Source organism: Rhinolophus sinicus, chromosome 3, assembly GCF_057876585.1.
Source record: "Rhinolophus sinicus isolate RSI-liver-muscle chromosome 3, RSI-T2T, whole genome shotgun sequence".
Lineage (NCBI taxonomy): Eukaryota > Metazoa > Chordata > Mammalia > Chiroptera > Rhinolophidae > Rhinolophus > Rhinolophus sinicus.
Genome location: NC_142503.1, coordinates 127556027 through 127574884, shown reverse-complemented (window position 1 = coordinate 127574884; position 18858 = coordinate 127556027). Strand labels below are relative to the sequence as shown.

Genomic DNA, 18858 nt, shown 5'->3' with positions numbered 1-18858 from the left:
GACAGTTCAGGACACGGAACCCGGGCAGCGGCTGTGCCCACACCTAGTGGACGCCCCGAAGCGTTTGACGGCAGCACTAATGGGACTCGCCAGACAACGGTTTATGGCCCCCAACCTGCGCGGGAGTGAGGCATTGGGTGTCGCTGTGCTAGGACAGCGAGGGCACAGCCTATAGAAGGGTCCTAGAGTCTGGATCTCACCTCATTGCTTCTCACCTACCGGTCATAAATGGCCTGCCGCCAAAAAATATATACGTAAATAAAAATATCTTATCAAGGCTGTACTGGAGGCCCTCCTGGCCGTACAACGACCCGTCCATGTCCTAGGATAGGCCAGCCTGAGCCAGGTCTGATGCAGAGGAACAGAAAGAGATACGATGTCTGCCCTTTTACCCTTCGCGTTGGACAGCTTGATAGGGTTATTGTTAATTGTAGGTAAAGAATCTTGCTATAGGTTCCTCTCTTTAATGTTTTTGTTCTTTGGTGTATATGTATCTGGGCTTCTCTTAATTTTATATTGCACATCATTTTGGAAATGTTTACCCTTATTTGTGTCAGCTCTATTTTAAGGGACTTTGCCATTACGGAAGTTCCCCTGCAGGTCAGACCCTAGGGCAGTGACTTTTCCTTTGGCCACTTGGGAGCATCATGTAAGGAAGCTGACTTAAGGTTCCCTCTTCCTGAGGAAAGTAGTATAGCAGAAAGTCACAAGTGGCTTCTGGCCCAAAAAGTCCTGTATTTACTCATATCTGCCGTCTCTGACCCAGCCCTCCTCCCTGCAGGAGGAGGAGAGGTTCCAGGAAGTAGGGGGTTGAGGGTTGAGTGTTTTAGACAATTAATTTTGTAATTAGAAAAGTAACTTAGGGTGGCTTTGGAATAGCCTTTAAATGACAGTCCCCTGGTCTCTAAAGCCAGAAACCTGGGCCTCTTTCTCAGTTACCCCTCCTCCCCAGATCAGTTCCACCAAGCCCCCTCTGCTTATTTCCTGAATATCTGATGTCTTGGTTCAGGCCCTTTCTCTCATCTAAATTACTATGACAATTACCTTGCTAGTTTCCTGGTCACCTCCCCCTTTGGATGCATTTTCAGTACTGCTGCTGCAAGATTTTTTTAATTCTAAAGGTGTCCTATTTCCTGCAACAGTGGTTCTCAAATTTTGGTGTGCATTAGATTCAGCTAGATGCTTACTAAAAACATAAATACCTGGGCCCCATCAAATCTGGACATTCAGTGAATGGGTGATTGGGCATAAGGTATTTTTTACACCAAAATTTCATCATGAGTATGTAAGATAAAGTCAACAAAGCTGGGCATATGAGGCCTCTCAGACCTGTATCTTAATTCTTAATTACTTCTTTAGGTACATTCCCCTCTGGAATCCTATGCTGTATTCAAGTTGAATTTTTTTTTTTAAATAAATTTTATTGGGGAATATTGGGGAACGGTGTGTTTCTCCAGGGCCCATCATCTCCAAGTAGTTGTCCTTCAATATAGTTGTGGAGGGTGCAGCTCAGCTTCAAGTCCAGTCACCGTTTTCAATCTTAGTTGCAAGGGGTACAGCCCACCATCCCATGTGGGAATTGAACCAGCAACCTTGTTGAGAGCTCGCGCTCTAACTAACTGAGCCACCCAGCCGCCCGTCAAATTGAACTTTTAAATGTCATGTTCTCTCAACACTGCAAGCCTCATGTAGTTTCTTCTGCCTAGACTGCCCAGTCTCCATTCTCTACTTACCTGCCTGGAGACTTCTTTTGAACAGTGCAAACGCCACCACTTTCTCTATGAAGACTACCCTTACATCTTCCAGATTTTGTTTATAGCACTTTATCTCACTGTACTATTATTTTACTTCTTACGTGTCTGTCTCCCTTGGAAATTGCTAACTCCTTACAGGAAGACTGTAATTTATCCAGCTTGGTATCCTTAGGCCCTAGTAGTGAGTGCTTTTGTATACAGTAGGCAGCTTAATACATGTTCCTCGAATGAACTCGTTTACACCCCCCCCCCCCCCCCCCCCCGTTCGTGATGAGAACAGAGATGCCACCATGCTATTGGGAGCCAGCTCCTTATCTGGAGGAACAGAAGGTGTGTGGGGCTGGGCGGGCCCCTTAACCACAGGTGTGCCCTGGACAAGTGCTCATCTTGATAGACTGAGGATGTAGGTCTGGCTTCCAACAGGACTTTGGCACCATTGGTCAGCTGTTCATAAATGGACTTTATCAGTGGCCTATGGTATAACCTGTTGTTGGAGTTTTTGTTTTATTTTAGAAGATGTAAGATACAAGAACTCTGTTTCTTCCCTTGTTTTTTCCTCTGTGTGCCCCTGCCCCCACCCCCAAATCTTACATCCAGACAACCCCTCTATGACCACAACCTTTTGTCCTACCATTCCCACCAAATTTGTTCTTCCATTTCACTGAGATCTGCAACCCCTCCCCCTGCCCCTTCGGATTTTTTCTAGCTTGTCTTCCTAACCCATGCAGCTTAGATTCTGCATTCTATCATTTCAGCCACATTCTTGCTTGTGTTCTTGATACCTCTCTCCCATTATTCTTTCATCGCAGCTGCCAAGTGAAACCTTGATCTTGGGTTAACTCATCTGTCAATATGGAAGCACCTATACCCAGAATGCTAAAAGAATGCTAATGTGTTAAGATCATGTTTCTCTAAATTTTGTTCTCCAACCTTAACTGGGCCCTCAAAGCTGTCCCGTGATCCCGCTCATTTTCCAAATCAGCTCTTTTCCATTCTCCACAACCCATTCTTCTCAAACCTCTGACTTCATCTCCTCAGTTGACCTCCCTTATAGCTTAGTGGAAAATGCAAGCAAGACAAGCAATTATAGACAATGGTAGGTGCTGTGACAGAAAGTATTGTGGCTGTGGGAGCATCCAGGAGAGAGAAACATCTAATTTGGGCTTGAGCGAGCAGTCAAGCCTTAAAACAGTTCAGCAGTTAAGTTCTGAAGGGAGAGCTGGAGTTTGTCAGAACAGAGGAAACAAGGAAAAGCAATTCTGTTGGTTGGAGCATTGTGTGTATATTAGAAGGTAAAATTGGAGAGGTATGCAGGGTAGCTTGAAGCCACATAAAAGAATTTGGATTTAATCCTGAGGAGAATGGGAAGACATTAAATAGTTTTAAATGGGAATAAAATCAGATTAATGCCTTGGACTTAAGGGTGAAGTAGAGTTCAGGGTCATGGAAGCAAAAATAAGAATGCTTTTCAAGGATACGAATACATTTCAAAGTTAAGAGGTGGACTTCTCTACCCCTTCAATCTGAGTGATCCTTGTAACCTTATAATTGTCTTTACTCATATAAAGGTACGGAAGTGATGCTTTATGATTCTGGAGCCCAACCAATTGGTCATGCAACTTGTGATTTTATTTTTCTCTTGAAATTCACGGCCACTGTGTTAGGGAACTCAGGCTAGTCTGCTGGATAATGAGACCTTAGGCAGCAGCAGCAAACCATCCCAGCTGAGATGAGACCACCAGATGAACCACCCAACTGAGCCTAGTTCAATTTGAAAAAAACGAATGAATTTTAAAGTTAGATTCCTTAGAACATGCTTCTACAATACCTTGCAATGCTCTGATTCTCACATTTGTGTTTTCTATATTGGATTATAAATTCTAACAGCGCAGGCCTTCTTATTTTATCCCAGTACTCAGCACACTGCTTGGCACATAGTAGGTGCTCAATAAACATGAATGGTTGAAGGGACAAGATCTATGGAGGGAGACTCACCAGATTGCAAAAGTGCCTCCAGTAATGAATATATCCTAAACTGCACTTTATTCTCAAGCCTTGTGGCCAGTAGTGGATAGAAGGTGAATTGTGATGTGTGCGGAACACGGGACCTTGGGGAGTTCTGTAACCAAGAGGACAAAGAAGTAACAACAGCCAGTGGCCACAAAAAGAACTGTTTCCTTCTTCCCCTTCCAAGTTCCTAGCAGAGAGCTGAACCCAGCATCCCAGATTTGTGTGACTACACAGGCGAGCATTTGGAGACTAACTTCACTTTGGTACCGTAGTCCTCAGTGGCTCGAGGGGTTGGCTTTCTGAACAGACAGGAGGCTTTTAAGTAGCAAAGCTCCCTGCTCTCAGCAAGCCCAACACCATGGGGAAGGGAGACACCCAGGAGGCAGCACCACCCACCTCAACCTACCGCTCTATCATGGAGGAGTATGGTTACGAGGTGGGCAAGGTCATCGGCAATGGTTCCTATGGGACGGTATATGAGGCTTACTACACAAAGCAGAAGGTCAAGGTGGCTATCAAGATCATCTCAAAGAAGAAGGCTTCTGAGGACTATCTTAACAAGTTCCTGCCCCGTGAGATACAGGTTGGAAAGGGAAGAGGGGACTGGTACCAAGCTGCTTAAGGCTTCTCAGAAGGGGTATGGTTAGGAGAGGGTGGGGCCATAAACCCCCAAACTAGAACTGAATGTCTCACTAAGCAGCTAGAAAAACTATTTTGTGTAAATTCAACTTCTTTCCATCTACCATTCACCTCTAGCCCCTCAAAAAGTGAAAGTGCAAAGCACAGGGTGTGCCCACACCAGCCCTCTGGAGTTTGATCCTGTTGCAAAGTTCTAAAAACGTAGCTGTGGGAGAGAGTAGGAGGGCTGGGAGTGCAGCCAGGGTTCTCCCTTCCCAGGTTTGATGGGTCCCTATTCTGGGGCCAGGTGATGAAGGTCCTGCGACACAAATGCCTCATCAACTTCTATCAGGCCATCGAGACCACGTCCCGAGTATACATCATTCTGGAGCTGGCTCAGGGTGGTGACGTCCTTGAATGGATCCAGCGCCACGGGGCCTGCTCTGAGCCCCTTGCTGGCAAGTGGTTCTCCCAGATGACCCTGGGCATCGCCTACCTGCACAGCAAAGGCATCGTGCACCGGTGAGGGTGCTGCCACCCAGATTGGGGCCTTTGGGCTCTCAAGGGGGTTTTATGCACATCTCCCATTTTCTGCCTTGTTTTTTCCTCCTGTAATGTCCCTCCTACTGACTCTTTTTTGGTCATCTGGTCAATAACATTTATTAAGTTCCCACTGTGAGCAGAGCACTTTATGAAATAAAATGGTGAGCTCCCAGGGGTCCTCAAGTACCATCTTCTCTCCTCTTTGGGCTCTGCTCACAACTCCATGGCTTTCCTTCCTCTCTACCTTGTGTCCACATAATGGCATCTCTTTCCCACTATGCCTTGCCTCATCTCTAGCCTTTGACCCCTGGCCTTTCAGCTCTGGGTCTAATACTAAGCCCTCTCCCTGACCCCCAGCCTTTCTGCTGCTGGTAGGGACTTAAAGTTGGAGAACCTATTGCTGGACAAGCGGGAGAATGTGAAGATATCGGACTTTGGCTTCGCCAAGATGGTGCCTCCTAACCAGCCTTTGCATAGTAGCCCTTCTTACCGCCAAGTGAACTGCTTTACCCACCTTAGCCAGACCTACTGTGGCAGCTTTGCTTATGCCTGCCCGGAGATCTTGTTAGGCTTACCCTACAACCCTTTCCTGTCTGACACCTGGAGCATGGGTGTCATCCTTTACACTCTAGTGGTCGCCCATCTGCCCTTTGATGACACCAATCTCAAGAAGCTGCTGAAAGAGACTCAGAAGGAGGTCACTTTTCCACGTAACTACTCCATCTCCCAGGAGTGCAAGGTGCTTGCTCCCCCAGGAGGGCTGAGACCTCAGGGACGACCCACAGGGAGGGAACCCAATGTAGGCCTCCCAACCCTGGGGGAGGCTCTTCCCTACCAGAGCCATTGCACGCTATAGCCCCTGCCCTAAATAATGGGGAGGGCTTAAAGGGCCAACCACTGGGCTCCGTACCTTAAATGTGAGTGGTAAGCAGATTTCAGCTTCTACCTCTTTAGGTCAGATGGGGATTATGCAAGAGATTCCCCCAAGGAACCCATCTTTCCCCTCCCCTCCAGAGAGTTAAATACATGGCTTTTCAGGATAATATCAGGGCCACACCCCCTTCCATCAGAGTGGTGTGATGGGCTATCCTGCTTCTTTCTTAGGTCCCCTGCTCATTGCCTGTGTGGCACAATGAGAGGCTCAGCCAAGACCTCTCTCTCCCCTGCCTTAGAACCTGGTCCTCCAGATGCTACGCCAAGCCACCAAGCGTGCCACCATCCTGGACATCATCAAGGATCCCTGGGTACTGAAGTTCCAGCTTGAGCCACCCACTCATGAGATCAGGCTGCTCGAGGCCATGTGCCAGCCAGCCAGCACCACGAATCATCACCAATCCTCGGAAATCAATACCTAAAAGTGGCTGAGGAAGGGGGTTGAGAGAGGAGCAAAGCAGGAGGGTCTGGGGCTAAAAAATTTTTATACCAAAAATAAATCTAATTCTGATTTAATTTCATGAGCTGGGGTCAAAAGACATTCTTTTCTCAGGGGAGCCTTAGCAGGGAATAAGGTAAGAAGGAGGTGGATTTCTGCCCAGAGCCTGTAACAGTAATCTTGATACCTGCTAAGTCCATGTCGTAATTCACAGTGTCGCTCATCTGTGGCCCTCGGGGGAACGGATGCTCAGAATGAACGCCTGCTTTAGGGAAGGTTCATTATTCTAGCTACCGTGTTTCCCTGAAAATAAGACCTAGCCGGACCGTCAGCTCTAATGCGTCTTTTGGAGCAAAAATTAATATAAGACCCGGTCTTATTTCACTATACTATACTATACTATACTATACTATACTATACTATACTATACTATACTACTGGGTCTTATGGTTACTCTGGTTATGGCTCTGCCTCTGTCTATAGTATAAAGGCATGGCACTGTCTGTGCTTTTAGAAATGGGTATCAGGATGTGTGAAGTACCTTGGTTCCTTCGATACCTCCAAATGCCACCTTAATCACCATGGAAACAATCCAAGTGAACCATGGCCCCTCACATTATTGCTCCTAGACACAGAAGGCAGGGTACAAACCAAGCCTATTAACTATGGGTTCTGGATAAAGGAAAGCTACTTGCCCCTTTATCTCTGTGTTCTACCTCCCTGTCCTTGAGAATTGGCTTTGCAAAAGGAAAATGGGTAGGAAGTCATGGGGCTGTGTTGGCAGAGGCTGACTGGAGGAAAGTGATGAGGGAAGACACAGAGACAACCCCACGTGGTTCTAAGATAAGTAATAGATGGCAGTTTTCTCAACCTCAGCACAAGGCAATTCGAGGACAAACCAACTTTAAAGATGAAACAGTATCTGCCTGGAACCTAGTGGGTAAGATATTGGAAATATCTTTGTTTTATGTTCCAATGCGCCTTCATTACTCCCATTATTATTCATTGCTTGAAACAAAGCTCCAAGGACCAGGGGGAGAGTTTCAGGTGTAGACAAGGCAGTATAAGTGCTAGAGTTCCATCTGTCCAATTTTATGGGGAACAAGGGCACTATAATTGCTATAAAAAAGAAGGGAGCCCAGGGGCTAATCCTGCACCAAGTCCTTCTTCAGAGTTGAGCCACGGATGGGAAGGCAACAGACCCTTTTTCTCAGGCAGGGTTACACCGCCACCCTCAGCAAGGCCTCCCCAAAAGCCTATGTTCCTTTAGCTCAGCACTTGGCACTTAAGGAAAAGAGGCCATTGAGGGCAGCGTCAGGAAGATAAGCCCAGACTCATCAGGATACCCACCCGCCAACTGCTTTAGTGCCTCATCGTCTTCATCCGCTTTGGGAGCTTTGGGGACAAGGATACCCAGAGAAAGAAAGATGTGTTAAGGCCTCAGCACCTGCTACAACATTCAGAACCTGCTGAATTCTCTCTCCTCAGCAAAGAACCTAAAGGTATGGCCCTTCTGCTTGCTGAGCTGCTGCTACACCCATAGTACCTTTGTGCAAATTGGAAAAAGCGGTCTCTCTCTCCCTGCATTTGCAGCCCTAAACCAGGGTGCGCAGCTTGCTGAGTGGAGCACAGTCTGGATTTCAGTCCCCACTCCCCTCTAACCAGGTGCTCTTATGCAGTCAAACACCTGTGCAACTGTGGCAGCAGCCCTCTCCGCCTGGTTCGTCTGAGGTGGGATGGATGAGGAAAACCTCTCCCCGTATCTATCCCATCCTCTCAAGTCCTTGAGACCACAGAACAACCCTGGGTACTTGGCCCTGCAGGCAGCTGTGTAGAGGGTACACGAGCCACTTTGACTGGGGATTCTTCCTCCTTGTCGCCCACATGTGACAACTCCTGGGCCAGTTCCTCCTGCTCCAGCTCCTTTAGCTCCTCTGACAGCTCATCCTGGACAGCGGATGATCAGACTGGTCAAGATGAAGAAAGGAAACCTCTGCTTCCAAAAACATATCACTTTTGGAGTCTCCCCCCAAACCTGCCCCATGATTCTTTTGGGCATTGCTTTTGGCTGGTCCCATGTTTTCGCTAAGACTCCCTGACTCCTCACTCCCAATTACCTCATCCACGTCATCTCCAAAGCCCACAGGCCAAGAAATGGCATCAGAGATCTGCTGGGCCACCTCCTGTTGTTCTGTGATGTCAGCCAGCTGTTCATCTACCTTGTCAATGTCCCTGAGAAGATATATAGACAAAAAATCAGGCAACAACCTCCCTGATTTTCTCATCTCACATGAATGAAGGTCTTCTAGTCTGTGGCCTCAGACTGATAAATCCACGGCTACCAGGTAGAAGAGATGCCTGGAAAATTGTAATGAGCCCAGTCTGGGCTGAGACACGGCAAGAAGCCACATTGGGTGGGATAGATTATGTTCCCTTCCTTGAAGGATCTTTAAACATTAGGAGAATCATCTTTCCTTGCTAGAATGCTCCAACCAGCAACGAGATATTCTTGCAGGAAGCAAGGAGGCTGACAGAGGTCTAGCCACCATAGATTTACATTTATACCGTGAATTCACATTCTAAGAGGTTTTATGATTCAAAATACAATACCCACCTACTCTCCCCAGTGCCTGGGCCCCCTCTGCCCCTTCCCCCATACCCACATGTGCTGGTAGGCTTTCCTCATGCCATGGACAGCACGTTCCATGGTGCAAAGCACTTCTGCACTGGTGGCATTCTCCACGGCCTCACGCTGAAACTCCAGGGTGAATAATGTCTCACCAGTCTGTGCCAGCTGCTGTTCCAATCTTTTCTTTTCTTCCTCCGCAAGCCTGTAGGACAGCTGACCCAGCCACACCATGAACGTGGCAGGTAGAAGCCCCTGCTTCCCCCCTGGGCCCTCCCTACTGGTGCTTTTTCTTTAGGGGTGGGCCCCTTCTTCTTCCCTGGAGTCCAATGGAGCAGGCCCATATTGTATGAAGGAAAAAATTATCCACCAAGCATGGAGTGCATAATATGTGCTACGCACTTGACTGTTATTTTAATCCCAAAATGACTCTCTACAATGAATGCACTATCTTCACTTTACAAATGTGAAAACAGGCACGAAGATACTAAATTTTTTTTGGTCAAAAATCACAACTAGTAAGAGATTGAGCAGTAATTGAAATGTGGTGGTATGACTTCCAAAGCCAGGATTCTTTTGCTATTCCAAGGTGCCTTTCAAGTCATTTCCAGTCTTCTTCTTCTTTTTCTTTTAATTTATAGACTTTATTTCTCAGAGCAGTTTTAGGTTCACAGCACAATTGAGTAGAAGGTACAGAGATTTCCCATATCCCCCCTGTACCCACACATGCATAGCCTCCCCATTATCACAACCAGAGTTCAGTCACTTTTTATAATTACTGTTCCCTTGCTATCCTAGCAAGTGTCCAAGGTCCACAGGTTCAAATAGAAGGAAGCACAGGGGGCTAGAGAAATAAAACCTGATCTCAATTTCCCTTTCATCTTCTGTACTTCTAACAGAGTTATCCACTCCCTGCCCCGCCCACATCTGATGGCCCTTGTCTGCGTAAAATCCTTCCATACTCTCTATTGCCTATAGGATAATATCCAAAACTTTTCAAACGAGACACACAAGGTCCTTCGTGATCTGGTCCTTGATTACCTCTCCACTCACACTTCTATTTCCTTTTCCCTTTCAGTGCACAGCAACCAGAACTTCTCTTTCCCCTAAATATACCGTCCTCTTTCCTGCCTGTTTTGCACACACAGTTACTTTTTCCTGGGGTACCTCAACTCTCTACTTGGCATACGTCTAGTCTTCTGGACCCCTGACACCTGTTTCACCTGTGCTCCCCTGGTTTTCAGGAACGTCTCCATCACAGAGTGCTATACTATACTTTAAATGCCAGTTGTTGCTCATTTCCCCCCACCAGATAGGAGTTTTGAGAAGCCCTCTTTCTTCATCACCTCAGATTCCCTCTTGCCCAGTATCAAGTAAGGACTGGAAACTCATGCCCCAAGCTTAAACAGTGGGAGCCAGCACACCTCCACTCAGATCCCCTTCCCTGCCATGAGCGCTTCCTTCTGGGGTGGAGGAAGGCGGGCAGACAGAGCCAGGCTCCTCGACAAGGCACAGCCTCCTGGCACTGGAAAACGCCTTGCTAGGCCGTCGCCAAGGTTTTGGGACAACTCATCTCCTGGGTCTCATCCCTGCCCAGAGCCTGGTCTCCCCTCAGCCCCTGCAGCTAGTGCCTCCCAGCCAACCAGCCTTGCCCGGGCTCACTCCTCCGTAAGAGTCAGCAGAGACTACTCATCGTGACCCTGGCCTCTGCAGCCTCTGCCACACAGGGTCCTGTATACTTCCGCTTGCTCCTGAGAGGGTGCCATCTCATCATTCAGAGACCACCAGCCTTGGCCAATCCCTCCTTGGGGCACCGCGGTGACATCATCAATAGGCACCAAGAAGGCCACTTCAAACGTGATGGGAGCCACCAGCCTCAAATCCACAGACTCCTCTTAAAGCAGCCACTTCACTTTTGACTATATAAAAAGGCAACTCCCACTCTTCCTGAAAACAAAGTATTTGTTTCCTGGAAGGAAATGTGCAGGGTAACGCACATAACGTCCCATGTTCAGGGAACTGACTTCTTCATGCCCTTGACAGAACTTGAGAGAGGGATTGGGGATGGGGCAAGCACATGGGGATCACCACAGTCTTGGGTTTGCCACAAGTTTGTACGACAGAACCTGAGGCAGTCTAATGCCTCACACTCTGGTCTTGGCACCTCCAGATAGCCAACCCCCATTCACAAGCGAGAAAAATAGAAACAACCCACACTGTGGGTAAGATCTCTTCTGTCACACACAAATACACTTTAATAATTTACAAATGCACCTGAAAATGCCTTCCTGATTTCCTTCAGTTTCATGCCTCAAATGAGGCTTAGCCACAGGACTGGACCTCAGGGTCTGGCTTGGGCCTTTGCAAATGTCTCTAACCCTTGAGTTAGGGTTTGAAGACTCATTCCATTCTGGACATGAATGCAGGTAACACCTAGAAAGAAATCACATTTCATCAGGCCTTCAGAACTCCCAATGACTCTCTTTTTTGGGGGGTGTCCCTTGTCATGCAAATTCCACCTAACCTCTCCTGGGTACCCTTTCTCCTTATTCCCCAAATGGCTATTCTCACCACTCAGTACCCAGTTTGCTGACGTCTACAATATTCCGCATCTCATCATCAAAGAAGATCATCTGGGAGAAAGGAACTCCAGTCTTCTGCTGCAATCTGTGCAAGACAGGGCAGGGGGAACCACGCTGGCTTCTGAGCTCCTGCAGCCTCTCTGCTCTTCTCTCTTCCTGCTTCTACCCTTATCTTCCCGTACCTCTCAAAGTGTGTGACCTTGCTCCCTGGATAGATTTCCTGATGAACAAAGTATCGCACAAGGTCAAAGAGCTCCAGTAGCTGTTTGGCCCCTTTAATCTCGCCTGTCCTGCAAAAAGATGTAGGAGATGGGATCAGGAGAGTGGAGGGCAGGGGCTGCAAGTGAAGTTATGTGTAACCGGGGGGAAATCAACTTGCTGTTTTCCCAGGATGGATAGATAGGTTTCCTCCGTCCTTATTCATCTCGATATCCTTCCTGTCCGACACAGCTGGCACTGAGCCAATGTTTAATAAATAAAAGGCACAGGGGAGGGTATAATTAGAAAAATATACAAATACTTGAAAATTTGCATCGCCTAAATTTTTGTAGCCAAGGGGTTACACGAGAAGTCTCATGCACGCATCTGTCAGCATTAGACTGGCAGTATTTTTTTCCAGTCGCTCTTCTTACCGTGAAGCGGCAGCGACGGGCACCCCAAGGCTCCGAAATCGTTCCAGGACCTCAGGCACCTCCGGGTACAGTCGGATGGTCTGGCCTCGCCTGTCTTGTACAGTTCCATCACTGGAGAAGGCAAGAGTGCGCTCAGCTCCGGCCGGCCTGCCTGGCCCCGATCCTCCCAGCCCTGCCTCACCTGCTCTTGTGGAAAGGGGGATCTACGTGCGTGTCTACCCAGAATGGCCAGAGTGTATAATCTGCGAGAGGAAGAAAGGGGAGGGTTCAGACTGGAGGGCGCAGGGCCTGGAGAGCTGCAACTGGGGTTTGGAAGCGAGCGCCCTACGAAACTCTCCGCAGTGGGGTCCCTCACCCAGGTCGAAGACTGCCAGCTCCGGAAGCCCCGCCATGACCCCCGCACCCACCAGCCGGGCACACGGAAGCTGGCCTTCTCCGGGGCCAGAGTGCTTGATACACTCCGGCGGCCGATATGCCACCCCGCCTGCCTTAGAGACTTCGGCTAGAGCGTCGCCACGCTGGGCTGGGGCTGTCAGCCTGGAGACCGCACAAGCGCGCCTTCTAACGGTGGAGTCGGGAGAGAACCGCAGCAAGTGTCCACTCGACCGCTGGGATCCCGTCCCTTCTTCATTTATTTCTGTCCTCCCCAAGTTCTACTAGAGAAGCCACGAAAAAGAAGCCTTTTCTTCCAGAACCCGTCTCTCCTTTCACCTTGAGACCCAAGTGACCCATCATAGCTTGTCACTCCTCACTCAACCTTTGTCCAGATCAGCCTCTCCACAGTGTAGAGCCCAGAGCCCTCAGCAATATTCCAGCCGTAAGGAACGCGGGTGGTGTCTGCAAAAACCTTGAGGCCTCTCTCAAACCAGGCGCAAATGTCCCATGTGGCTACAATGGGAGAGAATTCCCTCTCCTGATTTCTACCACCCATGTCAGGAGTATGCTGGTAGCTGTGTAACAACTACTTTAGGTAGGGACCAATTTGTATTGTTTGCCAATTTCTGTAAAAATTCCTACCACGGCCAATTTTAAGCTACCGATATGAAGTTCTTCACTCAGGTTTGAGAAGAGATGCCAATAGTTAGCTCTCATGAGTTGGGAAGAGCTGGCACCAGCACACGCCTGCCACTGAGAATAGCAGTCCTCGAGTCTGGCAATCATTCTAAAGGCACAATCTCTTCCATTGTCCCACTCCTTCAGTCTGGTATAACTGGGTGTGCATTAGGTCTGTTTTGATTTCAGTCGTATTTGTGCAATACAAGAAAGAGTCCAAGAGGCCAGGAAATATTTTATTGACAACCAGGGACATGGACGTGAGAGGGAAATACACAGGACTGCAAACTAAACCCCAATACCCAGCAAAGGCCATTTGGACCAGGAACACTGCATTCTGGGGTCCTCACAGTCTCCTACCAGTACACACACAAGACTGGGCATCCAGGAGAGGGGCAGTGGCTCTGGTGTCCCAGAGAGTGAGAGGATATATGATGCCTCGTTACGAGGGACAGGGTAAGGAGGTAAAATGGAAGGAGGGCCCATCACTGACTAAGACCACCTCCTCCTCTCAGAGCCAACACCAGGTGGAGGACTGAACCACCAAGGATTTTGTAATCAGCTGCTGTCTTCTCATCATTCCTGCAAGAAAAGGTTAAAAAAAAAAAAGAAAAAGCATTGGAAATACCATCTGGAACAAGGTTCTTAACCTGGGTTTCATGGATCTCTCTGGGGGTCTATGAACTCAGATGAGGAAAAAAATTACGCCTTTATTTTCACTAATCCCTAACTGAAATTGACATTTAAAAAATTTTTGAACACAGACACAAACCCACAGTGGTATTAGAAATATGGGTAATCTGCTAACAGTAGAAATTCGATATTTTAATGTCACATTACAATTGTTTACAGGTACCTTGAAAATACTTCAAAATTATGGTAGTTATTAGACCCACCACTAGAGCTTAATGTATTAATAAAAAAGCACATATATTATGTTACAGATTTGCCTTTTTAGTATTTTGATAACTGTATGTCAATATACTTAGTCTCTTTTGTAATTCTATGTATTTTATTTTGTGTCTGCAAAAATCTTATTCAGAGAAGGGGTTCATAGGCTTCACCGAATTGCCAAAGGGTCTAAGCCACCAATCAAAAGCAGCAGGTCTGCTTCTCCTCCAGTATTTGCTCCCTGATCTTCACGTAAGATTACCACACCCTCATTCCCATTCCAAACTCACATCTGTTTACCACTGTAGATGAGCCGCTGCTGCTGTGGGGGGATTCCTTCTTTCTCTTCCACACGTTCCTTGATTCGCTCCACCTTTAGGGGTACAAGTAGTCAGGGGCTACCCGTGGTAGGTAGGGGTAGGACTATGGAAGTGGAAAGAACAAGAGCTATGCCGACAGCATGAAAGCAAAGGACTAAGTTCATCAGCATATCCAAACAACAGTACACGCAGGGAGACAGGCATGAGGGGGTGTTGGGCATACAGTACCTTGTCTGTGGGTTCAATGTCAATCTCAATCTCCTTTCCGGTCAGCGTCTGAAACAGGCAAGGGTTTCATGAGTCCTACAGACAAATATACAATCTGTCTTCTAGGGAAAATGTCCTGTCCTGGTCTCTGGGATCGACTACCTTCTGAGAGATGCACATTCTCAGCAAAGCTGCTTTGAAGAATCAGAAGGCTTTGACCATACCTGTATTCATCAAACATTTTTAGGCTGTGGACAACTTTGATAGGGCAGATTCTGGAGACCATTTGACCTTGATGGGAAGTCATCTTACACTTCCCATCTTACCCCACTAGAATCCTTGAGAATACTGGCATTCCTTTGCATGAGACAGCTATGAGAAGTGTCCTAAGGAAAGTATTCCTTTAAGTCAGAAGGATCTTGTTTTATATATCAATGATAGAAATTAACATTCAGATAATTCAAAGAGTTTTCAAGGATAGCAGAGATTACCTCCGACCAGCTTTTCAGTAATACTAGAATTCAACATTCTATTCTCCCTATCTTCTCCAGACTTTTACCTAAATTCTAAATTGCAGCTCTGGTCTTCTTGACGTCTTCCATAGGCTAAGGGCGCTGATATCCAAACACAATATACTGATTGTACACTTAAAAATGCTGTGCTCTATCCAATCTAATTTCCCATCCATCCTTGTTCTTAAAGTTCATATCCACACCAATCGACAGTAATCCAGACCACAAATACACCATGCATGGCCTAACTTAGGGGCATTTCTTTGCTTTTACTGTATTCCTTACTGCCATATCCTCCCCTACTCTTTCTTATACCTTCAAGGACCCTTTAAAATAAGATCGATGACTTGTTCCCAATGCACTTTAATACCCATTACAGCTAGTTGTTTAAGTGTCAAACTCTCCAACTTCCTAAAGGACAGAGATTGTTCTAATCTAAGCACAGTGCCCAGTATTTGACATACAAGCAATAAGAAAGATTTGTGGAAGGGCTAAATACATCGATGATCACGTTATGATCACAGCCAGCGTTTACTGAACACTTTCTAAGAATCAGAAGTTATGCTGAGTGTCATACACGCATGGATACATTTAATTCTTGCAAATATTTCTGAGACGTATTTTATTGCTATCACCAATTTATAGAAGATGAAAATGGGATTTGGACTGGTTAAAAAGCATGCCTATGAAATCAAAAGTAGAGTGTGGATCCAAATACAGACTCTCTGGCCCCAGAACCTCAGCTCTTAGCTCTGGACTCAGTATTGCCTAACTGAGTCTGGATGGTTTAGTATTGGGACCCAAAGTATGCTCCTGTGATAGGTTCACGAAATAACATATGGTTTCCAGTAATAGTATTCACATAGACCAGCATGCAGAAAGTACTTAGGGCCTAATTTCTCAACTACAAGAATGGTTCAGTCCTAGGTATACAGTATTTCCAAAAATGCAAGAGCAATTCCCTTGGATTTACCTGTTAGGATACAAAAGAATAAATTACGATTCTCAAGTTTCTACCCCAACCGAAGCTGGTCTGTGTAAAAATTTTCAACAGTCTATGGTAAAATGAGAAAAGCACTGACAGCAATGAGATTTTAATAAAACTAAATTGATTCAGGTGTTAAAATGTCCTTTTATGAAATGACAGTGACAATATTCGGTAATTTTTTAGACCCTTTCCTATGGAAACTGTCTGAGCATAGGGGTGAAAATGTTCTAGATCTGTGGTTACCTGGGTGTGTACTGTGGTTAAAAACTCATTGAACTGAACCTTTAAAGAACTTTGTGTTTTATGCTATGTTAAGAAAAAATGAATGAGAAAACTGGGGCTTAGATGGTAAAGATAGTTGCTCAAAGTAATCTGCTAAGAGGGTACCAATGCAGGATCTGGGGTTAGGGAGTAATATGACGAAAAAGAAGTTTAAAGATCTGTACATTATGATTTTGTACATCATTTCTTGGTTTAGACTCTAAACTTTAGAGGGGCTACAGGGGCAAGAAAACCTGGTTGGAGGGATTACAGAGAAATAAAGACATAAGTTAATGAGACCCCAAAACCAGAATAAAGGTAATGGGAATGCAAAGAAAATCAAGCAAAAAGAGGTATCAACGGAAAAATTAAGTTCTCTAACAAAAAAATGACTCTAAAGAACTGAGTTCCTGACACCTGGTAGATTGATAGGATATCAATATATGAGATGAGTACTGGGGAGACAGCTTAAGACAGGAGATGATGTATTTAATTTTAGAAGGACGAAGACGAGGTATCAAGAGAAGGTTTAAACAGATGGATTTGTAAAGGATTGCAGAAAGAGATTTGGAAGAAGTCAGCTACATGGAGACAAAAGTTGAAAAATGAGTAATTCACAAAGGAGACCTGACAATATAACCTATCATTTGTATAGTAATTAATAGTAAACTAATTGCTCCCATAGGTATTTAACACATGAAGAAATGCAGCAAACAAAAAAGAAGAGAGATGGAGGACAGAGAAATCTGTTTAAAGGCAGAAAAGAAAGTGTTTCAGGAAAGGAGACGGACAATTTTAGAACCAGAATCACTGAGTTAGAATCAGTATCTTTACAAGGTCCCAAGGTGATTCTTTCGCACTTTTAAGTTGAGAAGCCCACCTATAACAAAGTATTTTTTTTTTAACTTCAGGTCTCAACCATCAGTGGGTTATGAAATGAACTTAGAATTGAAAATATCAGAGCATATCTTACATAGTTAAGTTTTTTGTGTCTGTCTGAGGCATGAGGTAAAATTTTTTAGTGTAGACTGAGATTTTTAAAAAAGTTTACAAAACATGGAACACCAAAAGTTTACAAAAACCTGTTCTGTGGACTGAGACAATATTAAGAGGACACAAGAAACCTTATGCATTAAAAAGAAAATAAAAGCATTCATCTGCTAGTGTTTCTCACACTTTTTTGACAGTGACCCACACTAAGAAATACATATGAACTAGTAACACATACATGTGTGTAATATTCATATAAAATGAAAATTCATAAAACAATACTCTTTCCCAGCAGTATACCCTGATATTACCTTTCTTCTTTATTTAATGTTGCTCACGACCCATAAAATTGATTTCACAATTAGTGTTAGTGACTCTTTTATAGGTCACTACTCAGTTTGAAAAACAATGATCTTTGGCCATGCTGTTTGGCCTCAATCCTTAGCTAAAAGGTGGTTTGGAAGGACTGAAGAGGTTAAGAATGGCTATTATGTATGGTAAATACACTAAGGAGCTGATGAAATAACCACAGACTTACTTAGCAGTAAAAACAAACCAACCAACCAAAAAACCAAAAACAAAACAAAACAAAACTAATGCTGCAGTGCATCAATTAGGTTTTGTCTCTGTCTGCAGGTACAAAAGAGGAAATAGCAGATAGGACTAATGAGGGTTGGGAATTGGTGAAAAATCACGGGAGTTGAGAGATGGAGAAGGAAACACTGCTAGTACCAAGAACCAGGGCACTGGTAACTAACCTGCCCAGTGAGGCTGGTCCAGGATGCCTGGCTCTGAAAGGCAGGTGCTGATTGAACACACTCAAAGCTTTGGTTCCTGAAGGCTGGCTGAAATACTACTACACCTCGGCGACAACCAGCAAAAGCTTACAGTCTAGTCCCTGGGAGGCCCCCGATTCCCCAGGCTAACGTTATTGTGCTGTGCTCAGAGGCAGCCTGTTACGGAGAAGCAGGTAACCCAGGCATGAAGAATGGAGATCAGAACTTACTCCAAGAATCTAAGAGAGAGAGGAGTCAAGCCTTCTCTCTGACCTCGGGGGTTCGAATACAGCGAGACCCCGGGACAAAGGAGGCCTCCGTTTGGGTCATAGCACAGTTCTGGCGAGAAATCAGGAATGGCAGAGACCCACTGGTCGTCTGGCTAGGCCAGCCCGGAGCAATCAAAACCTTCTGGGGTCCCCCTACGTCCCATCACCCCTCGCGCGGAGCCCCGAGGCTGTCAGCGCCCTCCAGGCTAGGAAAAGGCGTGGTTTCCCTTCTCCCGTTAGGCACAGCGGCTAGCCCAGTACCACAGCGTCTTGGCAAGGCTGGAGGTGCTCCCACCTTCACTTTAATTAGCATCTTCTTCCCAGTTTGAAGCTGCACACAGATAAATTGCTGCTTCTACCGCTGCGATCTCCGCTGCCGCTTCACAGCACTCCGCCTGTGGGAGTCACTTCTGCTTCCGGGTCACTGTCTGGCTCCACCCCGCCCCCTTACCCC

At 46.1% G+C, this 18858-nt stretch overlaps 3 protein-coding genes across 17 annotated transcripts; 1 reads left to right on the top strand and 2 right to left on the bottom strand.

Moving 5' to 3' along the window:
* Positions 1-33: 33 nt before the first annotated feature.
* On the top strand, positions 34-6379 carry TSSK4 (testis specific serine kinase 4). The gene is made up of 4 exons (XM_088796967.1): positions 34-4347; positions 4690-4904; positions 5271-5664; positions 6098-6379. Exons 1-4 carry the CDS (start codon positions 4123-4125, stop codon positions 6278-6280), a joined length of 1017 nt encoding a protein of 338 aa, XP_088653093.1. The 5' UTR covers positions 34-4122; the 3' UTR covers positions 6281-6379.
* Positions 6380-7368: 989 nt separating this feature from the next.
* Positions 7369-13272, bottom strand: LOC109436113 (magnesium-dependent phosphatase 1). 14 transcript variants are annotated; one of them, XM_088796956.1, is made up of 9 exons: positions 12493-12839; positions 12319-12379; positions 12138-12248; positions 11688-11795; positions 11495-11590; positions 11198-11356; positions 8961-9128; positions 8415-8529; positions 7369-8244 (listed from the first exon to the last, which is right to left on the bottom strand). In XM_088796956.1, the coding sequence occupies exons 1-9, from the start codon at positions 12527-12529 to the stop codon at positions 8074-8076; spliced, it is 1026 nt and encodes a 341-aa protein (XP_088653082.1). In that variant the 5' UTR covers positions 12530-12839; the 3' UTR covers positions 7369-8073. The 14 variants fall into 14 exon arrangements, 13 of the variants coding, with proteins under 13 accessions (XP_088653082.1, XP_088653086.1, XP_088653090.1 ...); XM_088796957.1 differs by having other exon boundaries at positions 8098-8264; positions 12493-12821; XM_088796960.1 differs by having other exon boundaries at positions 11688-11961; positions 12138-12379; positions 12493-13272.
* Positions 13273-13412: 140 nt separating this feature from the next.
* NEDD8 (NEDD8 ubiquitin like modifier) lies at positions 13413-18854 on the bottom strand. 2 transcript variants are annotated; one of them, XM_074328078.2, is made up of 5 exons: positions 18666-18842; positions 18118-18215; positions 14630-14677; positions 14372-14454; positions 13413-13772 (listed from the first exon to the last, which is right to left on the bottom strand). In XM_074328078.2, the coding sequence occupies exons 1-5, from the start codon at positions 18715-18717 to the stop codon at positions 13676-13678; spliced, it is 378 nt and encodes a 125-aa protein (XP_074184179.1). In that variant the 5' UTR covers positions 18718-18842; the 3' UTR covers positions 13413-13675. The 2 variants fall into 2 exon arrangements, with proteins under 2 accessions (XP_074184179.1, XP_019569982.1); XM_019714423.3 differs by lacking the exon at positions 18118-18215 and having other exon boundaries at positions 18700-18854.
* Between the last annotated feature and the right edge of the window lie 4 nt (positions 18855-18858).

What these genes read in the sequence shown, in the direction of transcription:
- TSSK4 (XM_088796967.1), top strand. Translation starts at nt 4,123, where the DNA reads ATGGGGAAGGGAGACACCCAGGAGGCAGCACCACCCACCTCAACCTAC. An exon ending in TCCTGCCCCGTGAGATACAG is followed by an intron (nt 4,348 to 4,689) that starts GTTGGAAAGGGA and finishes TTCTGGGGCCAG; the next exon opens with GTGATGAAGGTCCTGCGACA. An exon ending in AGCAAAGGCATCGTGCACCG is followed by an intron (nt 4,905 to 5,270) that starts GTGAGGGTGCTG and finishes CTAAGCCCTCTC; the next exon opens with CCTGACCCCCAGCCTTTCTG.
- LOC109436113 (XM_088796956.1), bottom strand. Translation starts at nt 12,529, where the DNA reads ATGGCGGGGCTTCCGGAGCTGGCAGTCTTCGACCTGG. An exon ending in CCCCCTTTCCACAAGAGCAG is followed by an intron (nt 12,249 to 12,318) that starts GTGAGGCAGGGC and finishes TGCCTTCTCCAG; the next exon opens with TGATGGAACTGTACAAGACA. An exon ending in AGCAAACTGGGTACTGAGTG is followed by an intron (nt 11,357 to 11,494) that starts GTGAGAATAGCC and finishes ATTTCTTTCTAG; the next exon opens with GTGTTACCTGCATTCATGTC.
- NEDD8 (XM_074328078.2), bottom strand. Translation starts at nt 18,717, where the DNA reads ATGCTAATTAAAGTGAAGGTGGGAGCACCTCCAGCCTTGCCAAGACGC. An exon ending in AGCCTTGCCAAGACGCTGTG is followed by an intron (nt 18,216 to 18,665) that starts GTACTGGGCTAG and finishes GCCGAGGTGTAG; the next exon opens with TAGTATTTCAGCCAGCCTTC. An exon ending in ACATTGAACCCACAGACAAG is followed by an intron (nt 14,455 to 14,629) that starts GTACTGTATGCC and finishes GTACCCCTAAAG; the next exon opens with GTGGAGCGAATCAAGGAACG.